Source organism: Adelges cooleyi, unplaced genomic scaffold (genome assembly GCF_023614345.1).
Source record: "Adelges cooleyi isolate 19-005CV unplaced genomic scaffold, UGA_ACOO_1.1 ACOO_flye_CR_arks_rails_tigmint_CR_PRNA_2, whole genome shotgun sequence".
Lineage (NCBI taxonomy): Eukaryota > Metazoa > Arthropoda > Insecta > Hemiptera > Adelgidae > Adelges > Adelges cooleyi.
In genome coordinates, this window is record NW_026095860.1 from 395904 (window position 1) to 415297 (window position 19394).

Genomic DNA, 19394 nt, shown 5'->3' on the forward strand with positions numbered 1-19394 from the left:
CATTTTTGCAATTTAATATTGTATTTTTACTTGAGATGATTAAGATTGAGATGATACCTCATTAGATGAGGTATCATCACTTATTTACGGCAGAGCTTCTTCCACAATCATATGAATCTGTCCTTTCTGTTGTAACTGACCTTGATATCTTCTGAGTAACCTAGTAACATTTTTTTTTTTTTTTTTGAGAGTTTGATTTTCAATTATATGAGCAGTGCCTAGTGTGAATTTTTTAGAGCTCTCTTGCGGCTCTTCATACATCAGTAGAACACAGTAATTCGCGCGGTCGCCGTTAACAGGAAATATTCTTTGGCCAGTTAGCTTTCACGTTATTATCATGAAACTATTGAGTCATAAGGCTTATTAAGAAAAACTAGTATTTCATATTATTTCCTCCGATCCGCTGTATTGTGTAACTGGTTTACGTTTTCGACGCTGACAAACGCGTATGACCACCGTCTGTGTGCACGGGTTTATTATAAATTATTGTAGGTAAACGTATAAAATATAGTTTAATATACAAAACTGGATATAGGAGTCGTTCAGGGACGACTTCGGCAGCAGCTTGTCGCGCCGACCTGACGTGGATAAGGCGACTTGCGGTCAATATTCCTAGCCGAACGCTTTTCGGCCAGACCCGCCGTTTCCGGATCGACTGATTGAAAATAACCGTTTCAATGTGTACACATTTTTAAATAACTATAAATTTAAATATATTAAGATGCACCGGATCGCGCTGCACGTCAGAACTCACCGACTGTATCTGTCATAAGCCAGGTGGAATTAGAAATAGCATCGTTGCTCCGCATCGAAGCTAAAACGTTTGTGTTTTCTAAATTATTTTGACAAAGAACTTAATTTCATAATAAATTGTAATAGCTGAATTTAATGGATATGATTTTTAGGTAAGAATGGTCAAAGAAAATTAGGACACCTTAGTGGAGGGGGCTGAAGAAAAAATTATAAGACCGGATATGGTTTTTTTTTTTGGGGGGGGGGGTTAGGTATCTTAAGGGGTTTAACAGTTTGTTTTAAAAAATCGCAATGTTATTTAAAATTATTATATAGTAGCAGCAAAGATAAAAAAGGGAAAGAGAAAAAACCAGGCATTTACAAAATAGAATGTGAAGAATGTGATAAATGACAAGTAGGCTGACTTGTGCATAATTAAAATAAAACATTATCTGGATAACACATTATTCAAGTAAAAGTTATTCTATTGTTTTTTAAAATACCATTTAAATAGTTTGTAATTGTTTTTTTTTTCAAGTAATTATATTTGAAAATATTATTTCGTATACATCATATATGTTCTATATTTAGAAAATATATAAAACCAGTAAATATAGGAAGACAAATTTTTATTTGAATACATTTTAAAAAAATTATTCGAATAAAATTGAATACATTTGTATTTGAATAAGATTTTGCACAACTCTGCGTGTAGATCAGATAAAAATAAAAAGTTGGGGTTAGATTTAAAGAGCATATAACTTGTATGATATGGGGAACATAAAAAATCAAGAAGTACACAAATCAGTAAAATAACTTAAAATGTAAACAATTCTAATGGAAGGACTTAATATTAGAGAGAAAATAGCACTAGAAGTATTAGAAAATCTCCACTCGTCACTACTTGTAGTAAATGAAAATCAAAACTACAACAACTATGATGGCTGCCATTTTGTGAACGGTTATTGTTTTTTCCATGATATTTGTTTTGTTTCTACTGTTTACCAGGTATATGACGGTGTTATCATCGCCTAACCTAACATTTCTATGATTTATTAAATATACGAAGGTGTTATCGTCGTCTTAGCTAACGTTTTAATATGTATCATGAAAAAGTAACGTAGCATTTTTACTTTCCATGAAATTGGTACACAAAATGGCTGCGTCCCATACACATTGAGTTCAGTGCATAAAGGTCACGGTAGGCGATTCGGATAGTATTTCTGATGAGACTAGCAGTGTGTAATTTGGTCGACTACCCGGAGGCCATTGGTATGCACAGAATCATTTACCGAAACCCAACGAATATCACAACATAGGTAATGTATTTCAGCGCAGGAATCAATTACAACAACTCGGGACGATCACGTTTATCAATTCCAACGCTAACCGCCGAACATCGATCGACTTGAAGTACTTACTCACGATTCCATCATCTTACACACACACAAACTTCACAGAAAACTGATCGAGACATTTTGGAAATTTGCACTTGTCCTGTACAATGTCGATTCGGTTAACCCAATAAATGCTTTGGACGGGCCTGTCTTGTAGTAAAATAATATAAAGTTATATAAAGTTTACAATAAAGTACAATATAAAGTTTTTAGATAATTTTTTTTTGCTCAATCAATTTTTAAAGCTATGCTAATTCAAACTCGATCGTCATAGCTGCAGTTCAGATGGTGCAATCGGTGTGTTTTAGTCAGCGCTGGGTTTTTTTTTATCCGAACCTCCTTATATAGACTCGCATAGCTTGGGATATAATATAATGCACATCACATGATGTTGCACACCGTCATGGTTGATCTTAATCACTGTATTAATAACAGTTCATTTCATATAGCGCAATGCTACTGGTAAAACGCATATAAAATAATCAAAATGATTAGGATTGGTCTATTGTATGTATTTTATTTTGGTCATTTATCTGGCCGACAACGTTAAACGTTTTAAAACCGAAATTATAGGTTTTTTTTTTTGCATAATAAATACACACCGACTGGATTACAAAAAAGGTAACGTGTGTGTGTGTGTGATAACATGCTGAATATTTATAGTGTATGTTAATGTTTGGCTGGTTAATATTATTTATATGCATAACGTGAGTCACCTGAGATGATTAATTTTTTTTCGAATTAGCATTTGACATTTGATTTAATTTTTACTTGCGTTAAATATGGTCACGGGGAACGCAAAAACCGTAAATCTTTATTGTTTTGACAAAATTGCCGTTTTTTAAATATGTATGCTGTAAGTTTTCCCCTTCGTATTCCTTCCGGGCGAAAGTAGCCTGTACCGAAATGGTTAAACGCAGCACATTGTAGAAAGTGTGCAAAATGCATTTCAGATCAGATTCCTGGGTAGTTGGACACACGAGTATGGCGGTCAAGTCTGACCGTGTAAAATATTGTGCACTACATATGAAGGCCAAAATGGTCATCTAAAAAACATAGGTCGAGCAATAAAACCACTGTCGACGGGTGTCTATGCGGTGCGACGGTACCGTGCGGTTGTACTGTTAAGTTCTAAGAAGTATTTGCAAAAAAATAAAACAATGTTGAAGTAAATGGAAACGGAAAACCCATTAAAACCGTTGAAAACAGCTATTATAGGGGCACAATCGGACGAAAAGGTGGCAAGGTGAATATATTAATGGCCGGTTAAAAAATTCCTGCTGGACCGTCTGCGCAAACGGATTGTGTTATACATTTACAGTGGATTCAATACACATAATACGGTGCCGGTAATATCAAGTATACAGGGTGTTTCATTGAAGAAAAATCCGTAATAAACCACCCTGTACACTATATTATATAGAACGTAAGTAGTCGGAATGCAGTGACAACTACCACAATGCAATCACTACATATACAACCTCGCAAGACCAATAGGATTATGTTTAAACAAGAATGTAATTAATTTGATTCGATATTATGTAATACATTTTTACAATATAAATATGTTACCTAATTGTACACTAGTATAACTAGGCGCTTAATTAATTTAAAACTGATCATTTTGATACAAAGATGTGTGTACAAAACAGCCGCTTATTTAAATTAGACTGATTTAACTAATTTTTCTGATTATGTAACTATCGTTTTGAACACAAATGAATACATTATAACAGTTTTTAATTAAAATATATATACATGTTTTGTATGAATATAGAAAACCATATAATTCAATGCTCCATAAGAGTTAATATGCATTAATTGCAAGACCAAAATAATGTACATCTATATATTTTACTTTAATGTGACAGAACTCTTTTAAAATGTTATACTTTTTTTTATCCACCACAATGTCACCCCACAACTTATCAATATTATATTACATACTGTATTTAAAATTTTAATAAATTCTGTTTTCGGCTTGACCAAAGAAGTGTTAATGAAATTAATTTATACTTATTTAAAGCATTTAAAATTTACTCCAACAGCCCCTTTGTAAAAAAATTTTATGGTAAAAATGTCACTACTAATATATAAGTTAAAAAAAAATTAAATATGTCTTTTCCATTGAGAATAAGATTTGAACAATATGTTTGTAGTAACCTGAGCATACATAAAATATGTACTGTAAATTTGTACAGACAATAAAAATAAATCTTTTCAGCTCGAATAGGCCAATTAGAAGAACTCCGAGTGGAAAAAATTGGCGATTTTCGGTTGACTGAAAAGTCAAACATTATAGCCCTAGGTCAATGCCGGGTCATGGTCGTCCAGAATAGATTTACTTGGTCGGTATAGTAATTTTTTTTTTCTATTCCCAAAAGTATACTTATTCATAATCACTGGCATAATGTACGACACGTAATCGTTTTTTCAAATGACATTACCGAGAACTAATATATTATTTTAGCCATGTTTATTTAACACGGTCGAGACGAAGCTAGGTAAAATTGGAATTTTAACTTTTAAGACCTTGGATTTTTTTTGCTGTCTTATTAACTTTTATGTTCGGGTTATTTAACCTGCAGCGTTTAATAATATTACTGTTGACAATTACACGATTTTGTTGACAAAAAAAAAAAAAAACATTAAGTGACAGGTTCTGATGGATATTCAGTCATCTCTTGCTAAGCGACCTAAAAACATTTGTAATTTGTTAAAAAAAAGAAATCCGTTCAATGTGTGTAAATATGTTATAAATAAAGTATGTTAATAATTGTCAAATTGGACAAATTCTGCCATAATTGTATGTTTTTTACACGGTCCTTCGAATGACTCTTCGAAGTCCGCCCAGTATTTTATTGCTGGTATAATATTTGATGAGAAAAATTACTTGATTATTCTACATGTTATGTTTTTTAATTGGATAATAGGTATGTGTTTTTTTTTTTTTTTTTTACTGAGAAACTGTGTTAAAGTATTCACGCGAGTACACAATATTTCTGTGTGCACGTTAACCTTTACCCATTTTTAATTATTTCACGGGGGAAAAAAATATACACCGAAAATAACATGTTTCAGATTAATTACTATGTCGGCCATCAGCAATTGTCTTGTCCTCGTTAGATCACACAAACGCAGTAGGCATTACAAAACTCATACGGTCGGATCAGATATCCGAAATGCGCATAGGACGATTACCTACCTATAATAAATGCACGAGGTCAATAGAAGACATTATTATGTATTATGATTAAAATGAAAACCGAAAGTCGATCCGGGCTTACGCGGGAAACCACCTGTTATTTCCCGCACTAAGAGAGGGGGGGGGGCCACATTTTTTTATAATATCTGTATATCATTGTACTATATTATTATGATATTATATGGTTTTACCGAAGTGCGCACTGACCTCCTCGCATTGGTGCAATTAATTTGGAAGTACACAAAACCGCTGAACTTGTAATGTCTATAATATTGTATCTTGTCAATTTAATTTTTGTGATAATAAAAAACCTAAAAACTTAAAACGAGCGCCTTTAAAATCACCTACTCTTACTTTTTAGTGAAAGATTTGCTGTTGAAATAATAATAAGTGTAGCACTATTTTTAAGTTTAAAGGTTTTTAGAATCTCAAGCATAAGTAATAACAAGATATATATTTCTTAACTGTTAATAATATCCTATTTTGTATGTATTCAAGAATATTCTTATTAACTCGATACAACAATAATGATAAAAACCTAAACAGTTGATCTTGTAAACCAACTTCAACCAATTAATAATTAGAACTATGGCAAAATAGTGTTTAAGTCTTCGAACTATCTTTGGATTAAGTTTGTTATAATATATTTTTAGCAACATTAATCACAACATCTAAACATTTTATTAATTTGTTGCATCTAAATAAAAAAGTCAGCCTACAATTTGAAGACCTGAAGTTGTATGATATACTACACCGAACATTTTGAATTAGTTCATCAATCATAGTTAAGTTGAATAATTGTTTTTGTAATAATATTTTTGTTGTGGATATATTATAACGTACTTGAAGTCTAAGCGAAATCTGTGTATTATTTTAGTATTTCCTGAATGTAGACGGTGATGTTTTCTGTGCAGCTTAATAAAAACAAGTAGTAGTGTCTACAGATAAAAAAAAAAACAATGGAGAAAAAGGGACTCCATAACCAACACAAATAAAACACACTGCACAGCGCACCTATACCCAGAGCTGCTATTACTGTAAAGTGTAAATACTAAAAATAAATAAAATTAAAAAAAATCTAAACATCATTATTGTTTGCCATAAAAAAAATACATACATATATATAATATAGATTTTGTCTTTCTACAATGTCAATAACACCTCACCGTAGTTTTTTTATTGTGAAAATTTTTTTCTTCATACTTTTTTTAAACATTATTATTTATAAAAAAAAACATCCAAGCGGCTTTATGACGCCATTTAAGCCAGTGAAAAAGTCTTGCGTGTCAGGGTGATTCGTTAAAGATTGTTATTTTATTTGTTACTAAAAATGCAAATTTTAAAAATTTGTCATTTTATTTTGCTCGTTGGGTTTCAATGGGTTGGGCCCAGTAGTACTTTGAACTCTGTGGATCAGCCTGTAGTCTATAATACTGATAGACTTAGCAAATACAAGGTCGAGGAAAATGAGGGAATACCAGTCAGTGGGTAGTACCGGTCAATGGCATATCTCTTAAAATATGATAGCTAAAATTTAGATGAGCACATAATTTGATAACTGTTGTTACCAAAACCTAATACCAGATGTTTCAAAATGATAAACGACTTTTTTCCCACCAAAAAATAATTATCAATTTTGTTATCACTTTTGTTGTAATATTTTTCCAAAATAAAACTCATCTCAAATTAGGAATTTCTAATTTTTTACTATACTGACTGATTCTAATGTATCACCATCTGGCAGGGATTGCATTTATTTGCTCATAATATACCTAAATATTACAGATTTTATGTAAATACATGTGTTTAAAAAAAAAGTCTGATTGGGGTAATAACGGTCCAACATAACTTAGGATGTAATAACCTTACCCATCGTGTTTTACATGCGTTTTTTGGCGACTGCGGTATTACCATAATAACATAAATCAACTTAATTTTAAAAATCTAAAACTCATATTATACATAACACCTAACAAGTTTGTAGTTGGATTTCAAGAAAGAACACGGGTGTTCTGGACTTTTAGTTCCAAAGATATTTCAATTCGGCCCCATATCCCGGTGGACTTATCCGTCTAGTATGCGGCGACTTAGGGATGGGCGCGGATATTATTCAGATTAGATTAGCCATCAATTTTTTCTATGCATTTGTTTGCCTTAAAGCATTCGGCGGGGACGTGTGCGAGGAAAAAGCCCATCTGTCGTCGGTTCCAGTGGTTGCCTACGGTGGACACATGACGTCACGGCAAGGCGACCGGCACAGGAGGGCATCAACACGCGAAGGTGGTATTATAGGAGGTATAACATAATATAGCAATAGCTGTATACCGGCGACCACCTCTTGTCTGTCCGTCTGCCAGCGGGTTCTTACTTGTTTTCAGTCTTGCACGACAACCCGCGAGTTCCACAGCACGTCGATCGCAGTGGACGCCGGTTTTTATTTCGATTTATAATAATAACGAAGTAATAGTTTTTTTAGATTTTTTTTTTTTTAAATCGCTTAAATTAACAAAAAAATATTATTTATAATAATATCACCGCTAATAATAATTAACAAACGAATTAAATAATAAAAAAAAATATATTACCAACTCGGATACGGCCGTATATATATATATATATAGTGCGTTTCGAAAAGGAAAAGAAAATTGTGCGATTTTTTGAATTTTTTTTTGTGTTCGAGTGTTGTGATATAATATATATATATATATATACATAAATATATATGATGGACGCAGAGCAAACGTGATAGACTATGCCCAACTACGGTTAGTAAAAATTTTATATCCTTAAATTTAATAGAGATGATAGGTATTAGGATTTCCCCAAAAAAAAAAAATCCAAAAATTCCCTCTGGCTCCCCCAAAAACGGCGAACCGTGTGTGTTTATCATTAAGCATAGCGATGGCCAAAGTTTGTTTATCTGAATTTCCTGTTGTTTTAAAACATTTCAATTGGGTAACTGACAAAAAACGTATTTGTTGATAGGAAAAATGATCAAAATTTATGTTGCAATATTTTTATTATAAAATTACCTAATTTTATAATGAAATGTCTCTTTTTTTTTTGGCTTGGTAAATTTTCTGTGTACCAAATTTAAGTCTCGTGACCAACCAACTTGATGATTTTTCTGGTAAATTACTTCATTTGTATTTTATTCAACGTGGATATTCATTTGTTTTTGTTTTCGATGACATCAGAAAAGCGCAAAGCTGATCCGGTCGACTTTCTAATAGCGCAAAACCGATCCGAAAGTGATATAATATTATTATTCGTAGTGCCGAGACCGGTTGGGTTCCTAACCCGAGTGTGTGTGTGTGTGTTTCTGAAATTTTTTTAGAGAAAATTCATAATAATAATAATATCATCGTGGACACGGTTTACTAGGCGCATACCGCAGCCCTCTGGCTGTGTATAGGTACCTAGGCGAACAGCTCCTCGAGCAAACGTGACTGTATTTATTGTTGTTATTACTATTACTACACCGGTGCAACAGTTGGTCGGGTTGTGTCAAATGTTCGGAAACAATTAAGTAATTTATGCGCGTTCGAGCCTTCACAATATGTTACAGTATAATATAATATAATATTTCAACCGACTTGTCTTGTACAGAGTAGTAGTAAGAGAGTAAGAGTGTCGTAGACCGAGGAAAAAAAAAATAAAGTTTCGAAGGTTTCCGCGCCCCCGCGTTATCCGTCGACATTATTCAAATAATAATAACGATTTGTTTTCCTCTTCTGACCGCGTCCGAAGGTACTTAAACCAATAAGATATTATTATAATAAAACACGTGTCTCCTCTACGTTTCAACGTGTTCGTTTTGATGTCAAGGATAGTAATTTTTAGTAGGAAACGACATACCGCGTTAGGGCACTCCGCAGGGGGATGGTCGCCCATGATATAATACTGTTATTTTCTTAACCATAGGTGTATCATATTATTGTATGAAACGCACGAGAAAACAGTTCAAGTGGGTACAAACTTCCTTACTTTAGTTTGTTTACAAGTCTCATTTGCAACGGTAGTTTTGCTAAATCGACAATTATACCTATATATATATACAGGGTGAACCGTTCAATTGATTGGTACATTTTTCCCGACAAAAAAATAGCCTAAAAACATGTCTCGGATAATATTGCAATAATATTTCCTGCATGCTCTAAATTAAAAAAATATATATATATAGATTAAAAATTACTCATAAAACGACCACAACCTCTACACTTCTGGTGGAGCTTGGAAAATGTACTATCTAGAGGGAAGGTTTGGGGGCTTTTATTTTTTATTTTTTTTTTTTGTATTATGTATAACGTTTCAAATTATCACTTCCGACGTGTACACACCGTGTGTGCACAGTCAACAGGTGGTGTTAACCGACAACAGGTCCCCGGATTATTATAAACCACAAAACCTATGTGTTTCGTAGACTCCCCCGTTTTTTCAACGGTAACAACCGAGGCCTGTATATTGAAAAAAAAAACATAATAATAATAAAAAATGATATTAATCATACGTGTAATTCGTACGATGAAGCGTTTACTCGACAAAGTGGGAGGGGGCGGGGGCGGGATAGGAAAAAATCTACAAAAAAAAAAAAAAATAAACAACGTGTAAAAACGGTTACGGAAATTGTTATAAATTCACGCTTCATTAGCACCGGGGCAGACACGCGTGGCTTCTGTAAGACAACATATTTATAATAATATTAACAATAATAAATATTGGTCCGCGAAACGGTTAATATTTACTTTTTTTTCTCTCTATATTTATTATTGTCTAACGTTCCCAAAATAACACTGTGTGTGTGTGTGTGTTGTATTTTGCAAAATCACGGTAGGCACACCACAGGAAATGCGTCTGTCCGTACTAGGACGACCGTGGGTCACTGCAATAGGTAGTTTATACACATAGTTTTTTTTTTTGCCTTACTGTGGGAAAAAAATGCCAAATTTTTGCACCGGATACGCCCACTTTTAAATTAAAAAAAAAAATAAAGTGTATCTGCAGGCGGTCTGTCGACTACTTAGGATGGTCCGATTTGAGTTCTGTAAAATTATAAGAGCTGTTTTCTTTAACAACTTTACTAGGTTATGTAGGAAACGGATTTTTTATCTGGTGCCCTTTGTATGCAAAAAAAAAAAAAAAATTGGGGCTTAACCTTTGAAAAAATTGCAATTTTAATTCATTTAATTACAAGAAGTAGTAATAAGTAGCCAAACGATCAGTGGACATTTTTACCGGCTTGTTGGTGTAAAATAAACCCAAATGGCTTTCATTCACAAAACAAATTATAGCTTTTACAATTAATTAACCGGTAAATCTGTTGACACGGTCGAAATCGGTTAAAACCTCTTTTTAATTTAATCCAATTGACAATTAGAGTTTTTGTTTCAATATTCCAAATTTTCAGCGATATTTTATCATGTAGATAAACCGTTGTCTCTCGCAAAGAAGAACGCATCTTTATGCATTTGTGTCAAGTCATTACACCTTATTTTTTTTTCTTTCTACACACACGACACTGTTTTCTAGATTAACGACATGAATACACTTCAAGTGTTTAATGCTCGTTAGCGGTTAGTACGGCGACAATATGTAGTAACCGATTCAATGACTTTATATGCGATATTGTTACAAAAACAATAGAGGCGTGCGCTATTGGCTTGCATTGTACCGCTATGATAAATATTTTGTCATTTTTCTGTCTAATTGATTTTCGCTACCGTTTCACTCACTAACGACTTGGCAGACTTGTTTACTCGCCGTTGGGTCCGTGTGCATATTTACATTATCCAAATAGAGCTCTATGCAGGTGTATAGGACTAGGGTGGCCGACCCCGTGCAATGGGGCAGTGTAAGGTTAATACTTTATGAAAACTGTTACAATGTAATACTATTAATATGAATTTGATGGCTTTACGAGGCTAGGTAAGCGAAAAATACACACTAGTTCCGAATGGGGGGGCAGAGACGATCCAATTGGCGCGTGGGTACTTTCGAGGGAATAATATTGCGGTTTTGGCAGTTTTCACCTATATTATTATTATTATTATTATTGTGTATAATGTGTAATATAATATGGAGACTACGGTTGATTTTTGCATAGTCACGGCGCCGGGTTATAAGTGTTATTATATGCGGGCACGCGTTAAAAAACCGACTCGGTTCGCTTATACCGCAACACGTCCGCCCAGCAAAGGTAAATCATCGAGTTATCCGTTTAATTTTTGTTTTTTTTTTTACTGTAACACTATATACAAATGATATAATATACAACGGTATCGTTTGTACAATATTATACACCGGCTGTAACGTCTTCGTTGGCCTACCTTTGATGGGTCACAGATCTAAGGTGATCAAATTAAAACGCAGAGGGTAGAAATATTAAACACCGACGAAAGCGATAATGTAACAGTCGTGGTTCAGTATTATTTTACATAGGGTGCTACAGGGTGCTACATTCGAAGGCTATTGTTGTACTGGTCGGCCCCGGCCGGTGGTGAAGTGATTGATTAACAGAGCACCGTCGAGGAAACTGAACAATTATTATAATATTCAGAATAGAGCCGGAATTCCAAGACCATTGTCTTTATTGTATCGGCCAGCGTTGAATATGAAGTGTTTTTTTTTTCCTTTTCTCAATAACAATCATACGGATTCGCTCTTAAGGGTAGGGCCCGTCCTTCACGGTCACACATGCACTATGGTCTCGGCCACCGGAAAAAGCCAACCGGGCAACGATATTATTATGTTTTTCTAGTTGTAATTTCGTGTAACTGGCTGATATTCTATGTTAAACTTAACGAGCCGTCATAGTGAATTGCGCCATCGCGCCCTTGGCGACATTAAATACCGTATTATTATTATTACTACCAATCATCGCCATGTCGCTGTGTTCATATGGGTGTGTGTGGTTATTTACATTTTGTCCTATTTGTGTGTATTGAGAATAGGAAATCCCGAAAAAGAGGAAGCCGTTGCACAAGCCATGAGGGTCCCGCATTGGAAACGCATAAAAAAAATACAAGTGTTATCGTTGACCGAAAAATGATTATACGGTTGTGTGTGATGTACCTGTTGTAACCGATACTTAATTATGGCCCGCCCCTCCCCCCAATTTTGTAGTGTTTTTTTTTTTTTTTTAATATTAGGTATCTTTAGGGTCGAGTACCGACAGCTAAGTACTACCGCAAAAAAAAAAAATAACCGTTTGGTTGGTTTCATTAGAGTAACGTTTTGACCGTTCCGTCAAACTGCGGTCGGGTCGCGCATGTGTTCTGCAATAATCACTCTAGTTTCATAATAAGTATCCGTACAAGGAAAGTACAAGTTATATATTATATATTATCTACTATTAGATTGGATAATACAAATGACTAGTTGAGTTGACTAATTTCTCTAAGTTTTCGCTCTCTTCTTACATTTTTTTGCGCAACTCTCAAAAGTACACCTAAACAAGAGCAGTGGCCGTCCGTTTTTGGCAATTTCTCACCCAAGTCGAACGGCCTCGGGTTGTGCACACATAGGTTTTAATACAAATCAATGGAATGCAATCCTTTTTACAAACAGTCATGGCGGGTAATAACTATCATTGTCGGCCTTCGGAATCGACAAGATTTATATGTTGACAGGACAAAAGTCACCCGGCGAAAACGGCGCGGCCATCCGGTAGCACGTACATAATAATACATTATGGGCAAGTACTTAAAAACATTGACCTAACGCAAACGATGCAATAGGTGATGGTAATAGTCATGAATCGTTTGAATCGTCACCGCGGACAAGGCCGCCTTAAATAATAGCCGCCGTCTTGTGTCTTATAATATACTATTATAACGCGGTCCGTTTTACTTTCTTTCCAAAAGACAAGACGGTGAATATGTTATGTATGTATGTATAAAAAAATAAATATACACACTACAACATCGGGCTTGTGTGGGAGAACAGCTGATTTGAAAGTGAAATATTATCTTTTCCAAGCCAGTCGTGGCGACCTTTTTTTTGATCCGGTCAACTGATTTTTTATTTTTTTAACACAGACTCAGATATACTGGCAATAAAAATATAATATAGTCTACATAGACATAATATATGTAAAGGGTTTTAACGACCGCACTCGGGTTGCGACACGTTTTTCATGTACTCGTATTATTATTACTATTACCTACTGCTAATAGTAATAATATGTAATTGCCAACGTAGCTACCGACCGAGCCGGTCGGCGAACGCACGTTTATTTGGGCGACCACCGTTCATAAAAAACATTATAATGTACATGCAATATATTAAACATATAATATATTAGTGTATTATACATATAACGCGGAAGGAATCTGTCGAGATCGTCGGTTGGTTTTTGTTTTCATTACAAGTGTACAATATTCGTAAACGGGCAAGCTGATCTGAGAGGTCGTCCCGCTTAAAAAAAAACTCGGCCGCATAAGTCAGTGTGTTGGTTAATATTGTCTGCACAAGTGCAAAATCAAATTATCATAACGATATGTATTATATTATTCACTTTCGCTCTGTCCAAGATCAACGATGCACGAAATGTCAGTTTACACGATCCGCTGATCCGTTGCGTCACCGTTGCGAAATCTCTCGAAAAAAAAAATATATCATAAATAAATATTGGCGAATATCGTCGGTCCGATTGGAATTACAATAAAAAATAAAAAAAAACAATAGTTGCCTGTCATTACTTAACGTGACAATATCAAAATGGTTGGCAATTATACGACTATAACTAAAAACAATATCTAGAGGTCATGGCAGTATACTCATTAGACGGTTTAGGGAAGCATTTTGTAGAATAATAGGGAATAAGGAACCGGGAGAGCAGGAAGAGCGAGTGGACACATGGATAAAATATACTATAGATAAACAATGCCCGTGGGACACTGGGAGCGCTCAATGGTGGCAAGGGTGGTGGAAACGTGTGGCATGGCTAAAGACAGAATAACACATATTATGTGATCCACCGGCATTAAAATCCATTCTGAGCCTTATTGACAGAAAAACTAAGCTTTCAGCCGTTCCACATGCGTTGTTAATCTATAGTGTATATTCTAATCTATGGTAGAACGAACGCTTTAAAGTTTACTAAATGCCTATTTATAGTTATTGTCGGCCGGCTGTTCCTCTTATGATTTTTCGCCATTATAATAATACATAATACGACCACAAAACACTATGAAAATACTATTAAATTTGTCGGTTTAAGCGCTGTCGTTTTACGACCGGCCGCGCCACGAACACACTTGATCGCATTGCATTATTATAATGTTTTTTTTTTTTTATTATTATTATTATAATACCAGAAGATCACCTTGAGGTAAATTTATACATGTACCCAGCGGACACGATGGTCTCCCAGACGGTTGTACCTAATATGTTGTGTGTGTGTGTGTGTTTGTGTACATAATATTATTGTTGTTAAGGCGCATGCGAGTTTGGATTTATTGTTTGTGTGGATGTGGGCACTTTCTCCCGGTGAGTAATGACTTCAGACGATCAAGAGAACCGTATTTGGCCGAGAGAGACCAATTTTGGGCGTTGGACACAGCATTTGGCGCAGGGTTGCCGAAAACGGCAAATGGAAATCCGTGAAACCGGCTAGAGAAATTCCGAAAGTTTATCGACTCGAATGATAATAATTGTCGTCACGAGAGGCTGTGAAAAAAACCATAAAAAGATGATAATATGTCCACAACGGTTTGTCTGTCCAAACATTGCAAACGCCCAGGTTTTTGTTAAAAACAAATTCTCTACAAAAAACAACAGTTATAATACAGTTTGTTTTTCCCGCATAAAATTAACAAGTCGCTGTCAAACAAGCCGGTCCGTTGCTAAATACACATTCCTAATATTATTATGTACATCACAACGTGTACCGTTGCGCAAGTCTAATAATAATAATAATAATAATAATAAAATTTAGTTTTTTTGTAACACTTAAGTATTTAAAATGTTTACCAGACGTGCGAGAAAAAACTAGGTACTGTAATGTACACATCAAGTTCTTCGTTATATCATAATGTATGGTAATTTATAAGCACGAACAATATGTGAATAATAACAGTTTTGTAATGTAGGCAAGGGTTTTTTGTCCAAAGGATGAAAGCAACTTTGTCCAATGGATTTTGAGGAATCTGAGTTTCTGAGAAAATATATGTTAATGTCGGGGAAAACCCTGAAATACTGCTATTTTTGAAAATAAAATTGTTCCCATAAAATTCAAACCGCTATGAAACAAACACTGAAACGATAAATGCCTTATACAAATAATAGCATAATCATTTTTTTAAAACCCTGAAAATACTGAAAATAAAACACATTGATCAAAAATTGAGTATATTATGCTATAGTTTTTATGAACAATTTTACTTTTGGAATAGCAGGGTTTTCAGGGGTTTTTCCGATTTTAACATTTATTTTCCCAGAAACTTGACGTGCCAGAACAATTTTGAAGACAGCTTTGGATTCCTCGTGAAAAACATATCTATCGGACAAGATTGGTTTGATCTTTTGGACAAGACCCGCCCTAAATTTTGGTCGAACCGTGTTATCATTTAATCGCTTGACTTGGTGGATGGTGGAAGGGTATTTGAATGAGAACTATACGGTTTTTGTTTATTTATTAAAGCTCATAACAACAGGGTCACGCCGTTATCAAGGGCGACAATGCCGATCGGATCCGAGGTAATGGTTTGCTTCCCACGCCCAAGACGCCTATACTATAATATGTATTTTACCAGAGCAATTATTGCATTTTTTTTTCCTATCCGGTTAACGAGAGTAGTATACATATATATTGCGCTTGTAAGTCCTTCGAGTGCGTCGGACAGAACGGAGCTTGGCCGGAAAAAATTCGCAGTTTTCATTGAAGGGGAAAAAAATATATACAATAATAAAGTTATCCGGTATGCAGTGTAATTGTTTAAAAAATGTTTATGACGTCTGGGACGCGATCATAAAAGCGGTGCAGGTAAAAAAATTGTTTTGTCCGAGTCTTTTTTTTTTATACTTTCCGGACGACCGCAATAACTACTTACCGGAGTTGCAATTAATGCGTGACGGCAGATGATGACAATAGTAATACTACTATGTAATAATTTTGACAAAGAAAACAACACAAATTAGATCTAAATTTGTTGGACGTTGACAAACCAAACAAATGAGTATCAAAAACCTTTTTGAAATAAAGTCGTATGTCTTAAGGGGTGGAAGTTGGATTGTAGCTAAACATCTGTCAATTTTTTATTTAGGAAACCCCCTCAAAAAATAGTAGACATTACACCTTGACAAGAGGTGTCTGCAAACTATTTTCATTGAGTTGTTGATGTTAGGTGGACGACCAACCCTAAACGTATAGAGCCAATGCTAACAACCCCAACAGTAAATATACAATTGTTTAACACATTTTTGGCTTCTATACATTTTTTCCTTTCCCACTTTGTCCTACTGTGCTGGCTTCTTTTTTTTTTTTGTATCATTCAGTTTACTACTGTGTTATTTTATTGCGCCGGTATTAATGTATCGTTAGCGTAACGCTACCGCGTTGGCCGTCGTTCACGGTGGAACGGTCGCGATGCTTCACGTTTGGACGGATTCTCGACCTTGCGGGAAACCGCAATTTTTTTTTATTAATTTTAACCAAATTATCGACAGTGGGGCCTCCGCATAATAATTATTATAGAGCCGTCTGACGACAACAGCGCCGAAAACCCTGAACCGGCTGTATTAAGGACATGAGAATGTCCTAATTACCGAGAAATACCCGTGGGTGTAGTATGTGCCAGCCACCCCGCAAGGTGTGCTCTAAATGTTCTTCCTTTAGTAGTTCACCTGCACCTGCAAATCCACCTTTCTGTCGGTCCCTGACCTTTATATCAATTGTCGCGAGGCGTAGGCGACCGTGGCCGGAGCTCACACCTCATGCGGCGCACATGCAACACCCCTGCGATGATAAATCTCCTTGTCTATTTCCACCGACCTTTATAATATATCTGTTGGTGGTCCGAATGCGGTTTGCCGTTTTCGATCCGTTTAGGTAAATCGCACTGCTACGTTATTTTATCGATTTTTTAGCTTCCACGCCATTGCCGCCAAGTACAGTGTAAACCGGCACAGTCCGAACCAAACATTGTCCTAGCCAGCGTGGTAAGAAATTGCCAAAGTGAAGTCCAGTATCCACATCGAAGCGTTTTCTCGAATAGGATTTTGCTGGTTCACACTGTACTTGGATTGTGATGAAGTCTCATTGAAGTTTAACGAATGCTTCGATCCGATTTTGCTACATTTTTCTGTACTAAAGATACCAACAATAACCGAGTACGGTTAGGATCCATCCCGTATGTTCTCCAGCGTTCTGGCCTGAAACTAACCATCTCAACGACGGGAGAGGCAACGACCGAAGACACGGTTTATTTGATTAGAGCACCTCCTGTCGTGTCAACGTACAACAACTAATACATAATAATAATAATCGAGACCGGCGTTAACGAACTGTTTGTATGATAATTGGTCGACCGACTGTTTCCTGTCAGAGCGATCGTCGTGCACTTCATTTGTAATAGGCTTAGAGACAATGGGAACAAAAAAAAAAAAAAAACAGTGTTCGATCCGACCATCAGACCGACTCAAGGACGTCGGTGTTGGAAGTCATCGGTGCACTCGAAAAATCTTCACCGGTAGCACTTATACAATGTGGCTGCACAACCGATCAAGTGAATCCGAACGCGGTCCTTGACATTGTCGAAACCGCACACAGGACACACACAACAAACATCCGTGCGGTTTTTAATTGTACCTACCACTAGATGTTATAATCCTCTTATCAATGTTTGTGATTTCATAAGATGTACCCCAAGAAAAACAACGTTAACATAGGTCACCACGGGATGTAGATAACAGAGCCAGGAGGGGGTGCAGTTTAGAATAAAGGGTTGTTTGCTCTGCAAAAGACAAACACACACGTTGTATACCTGACGTGGAGATTACAAAACTAATCCACAAAGTTACAACACGCTCAAGTTAAGTATACACATATAGGTATACAGTATTGTTTATACTGTCGGTGATAAATGAATACTTGAAAAAAAAAAACCGCAAAGCGGTCGACCGAATCTCCATGATTTTTTTTTCCATTTTCTTAAGCGCGACACTGTGTGTGTATAAACACACACACACATGTGAGAAAATTCCGTTCTGCTTGTGTGTACCGAGTAAACCCATTTGTTAACACACTCTGGGTTTTTTTTCCTGCACATTCGTTAATTGTAGATGCGTTTTCCAAAAAAAAAAATACACTATTAAAAACCACAAAATCATAGTGTATCAAATATTTTGACACTGCGCTCGTTATCCGGTTAAAATCGTATCGTTACGGTTGTCCATGTGTCGAATATGCTTTAATATTTTTTCCACAGACGCGGTACACATACTGTGAAAATAATGTTATATGTATATTATAATTATTGAAATATATATATATATATATTCGAATGGTAAAACAAATAAAAAAATGTCAGCACAGTGTTGTGATCTAATCAAGCATTGTCAATGTCTATAAAACTGTATATTTTGTATGAGTGTTGATAGATAGGCGTTTAGGGTGGGTAGTCTTTCTATAATAGGCTAAGGTAGTTCAGACCTTTTGAAGATCTTTTAACCTAACCTAACCTAACCTAGTCCAACCTAACCCAACCTGACCTTACCTAACCTAATCTAAAAGCTCCCTCAGGATTTCAATAAAAATTATAAACCTTATTTGGGGGCAATGCCCGATTGGTTGCTGACATTTTTACAGAGCCTGAACAAGTTTAGAAGAATTTGAACTAGTCTAAACCCTCTGTAGTCTAACTTTTTGGGCGTTTTGAAGAGGAAGTGGTAAACTTTTCAATTTTTGGGCCCAATAAAGTACCTTCAGGGTACTATTTCAAACTATGCCGTTAGTGATATTATATAATGTCCACCGAAGTAGAATCCGGTATAGTGATCATAGTACAAGACGTATATTACACTACTTGCTTTGATTCGCACGAGCGGTCCATTGACCACTG

The 19394-nt window shown here is 35.4% G+C and overlaps 1 protein-coding gene across 2 annotated transcripts in view; it reads left to right on the plus strand.

Annotated features, from left to right (window-relative positions):
- The first annotated feature begins 7703 nt into the window (after window positions 1–7703).
- LOC126833224 (uncharacterized) overlaps window positions 7704–19394 on the plus strand; it is a 120197-nt gene continuing 108506 nt past the window's right edge. For both annotated transcript variants that reach the window (XM_050564421.1, XM_050564422.1), the window contains exon 1: window positions 7704–8099. In XM_050564421.1, coding sequence (XP_050420378.1) covers window positions 8087–8099 — 13 coding nt within the window. In that variant the 5' untranslated portion in view covers window positions 7704–8086. The remainder of the gene's footprint in view (window positions 8100–19394) is intronic.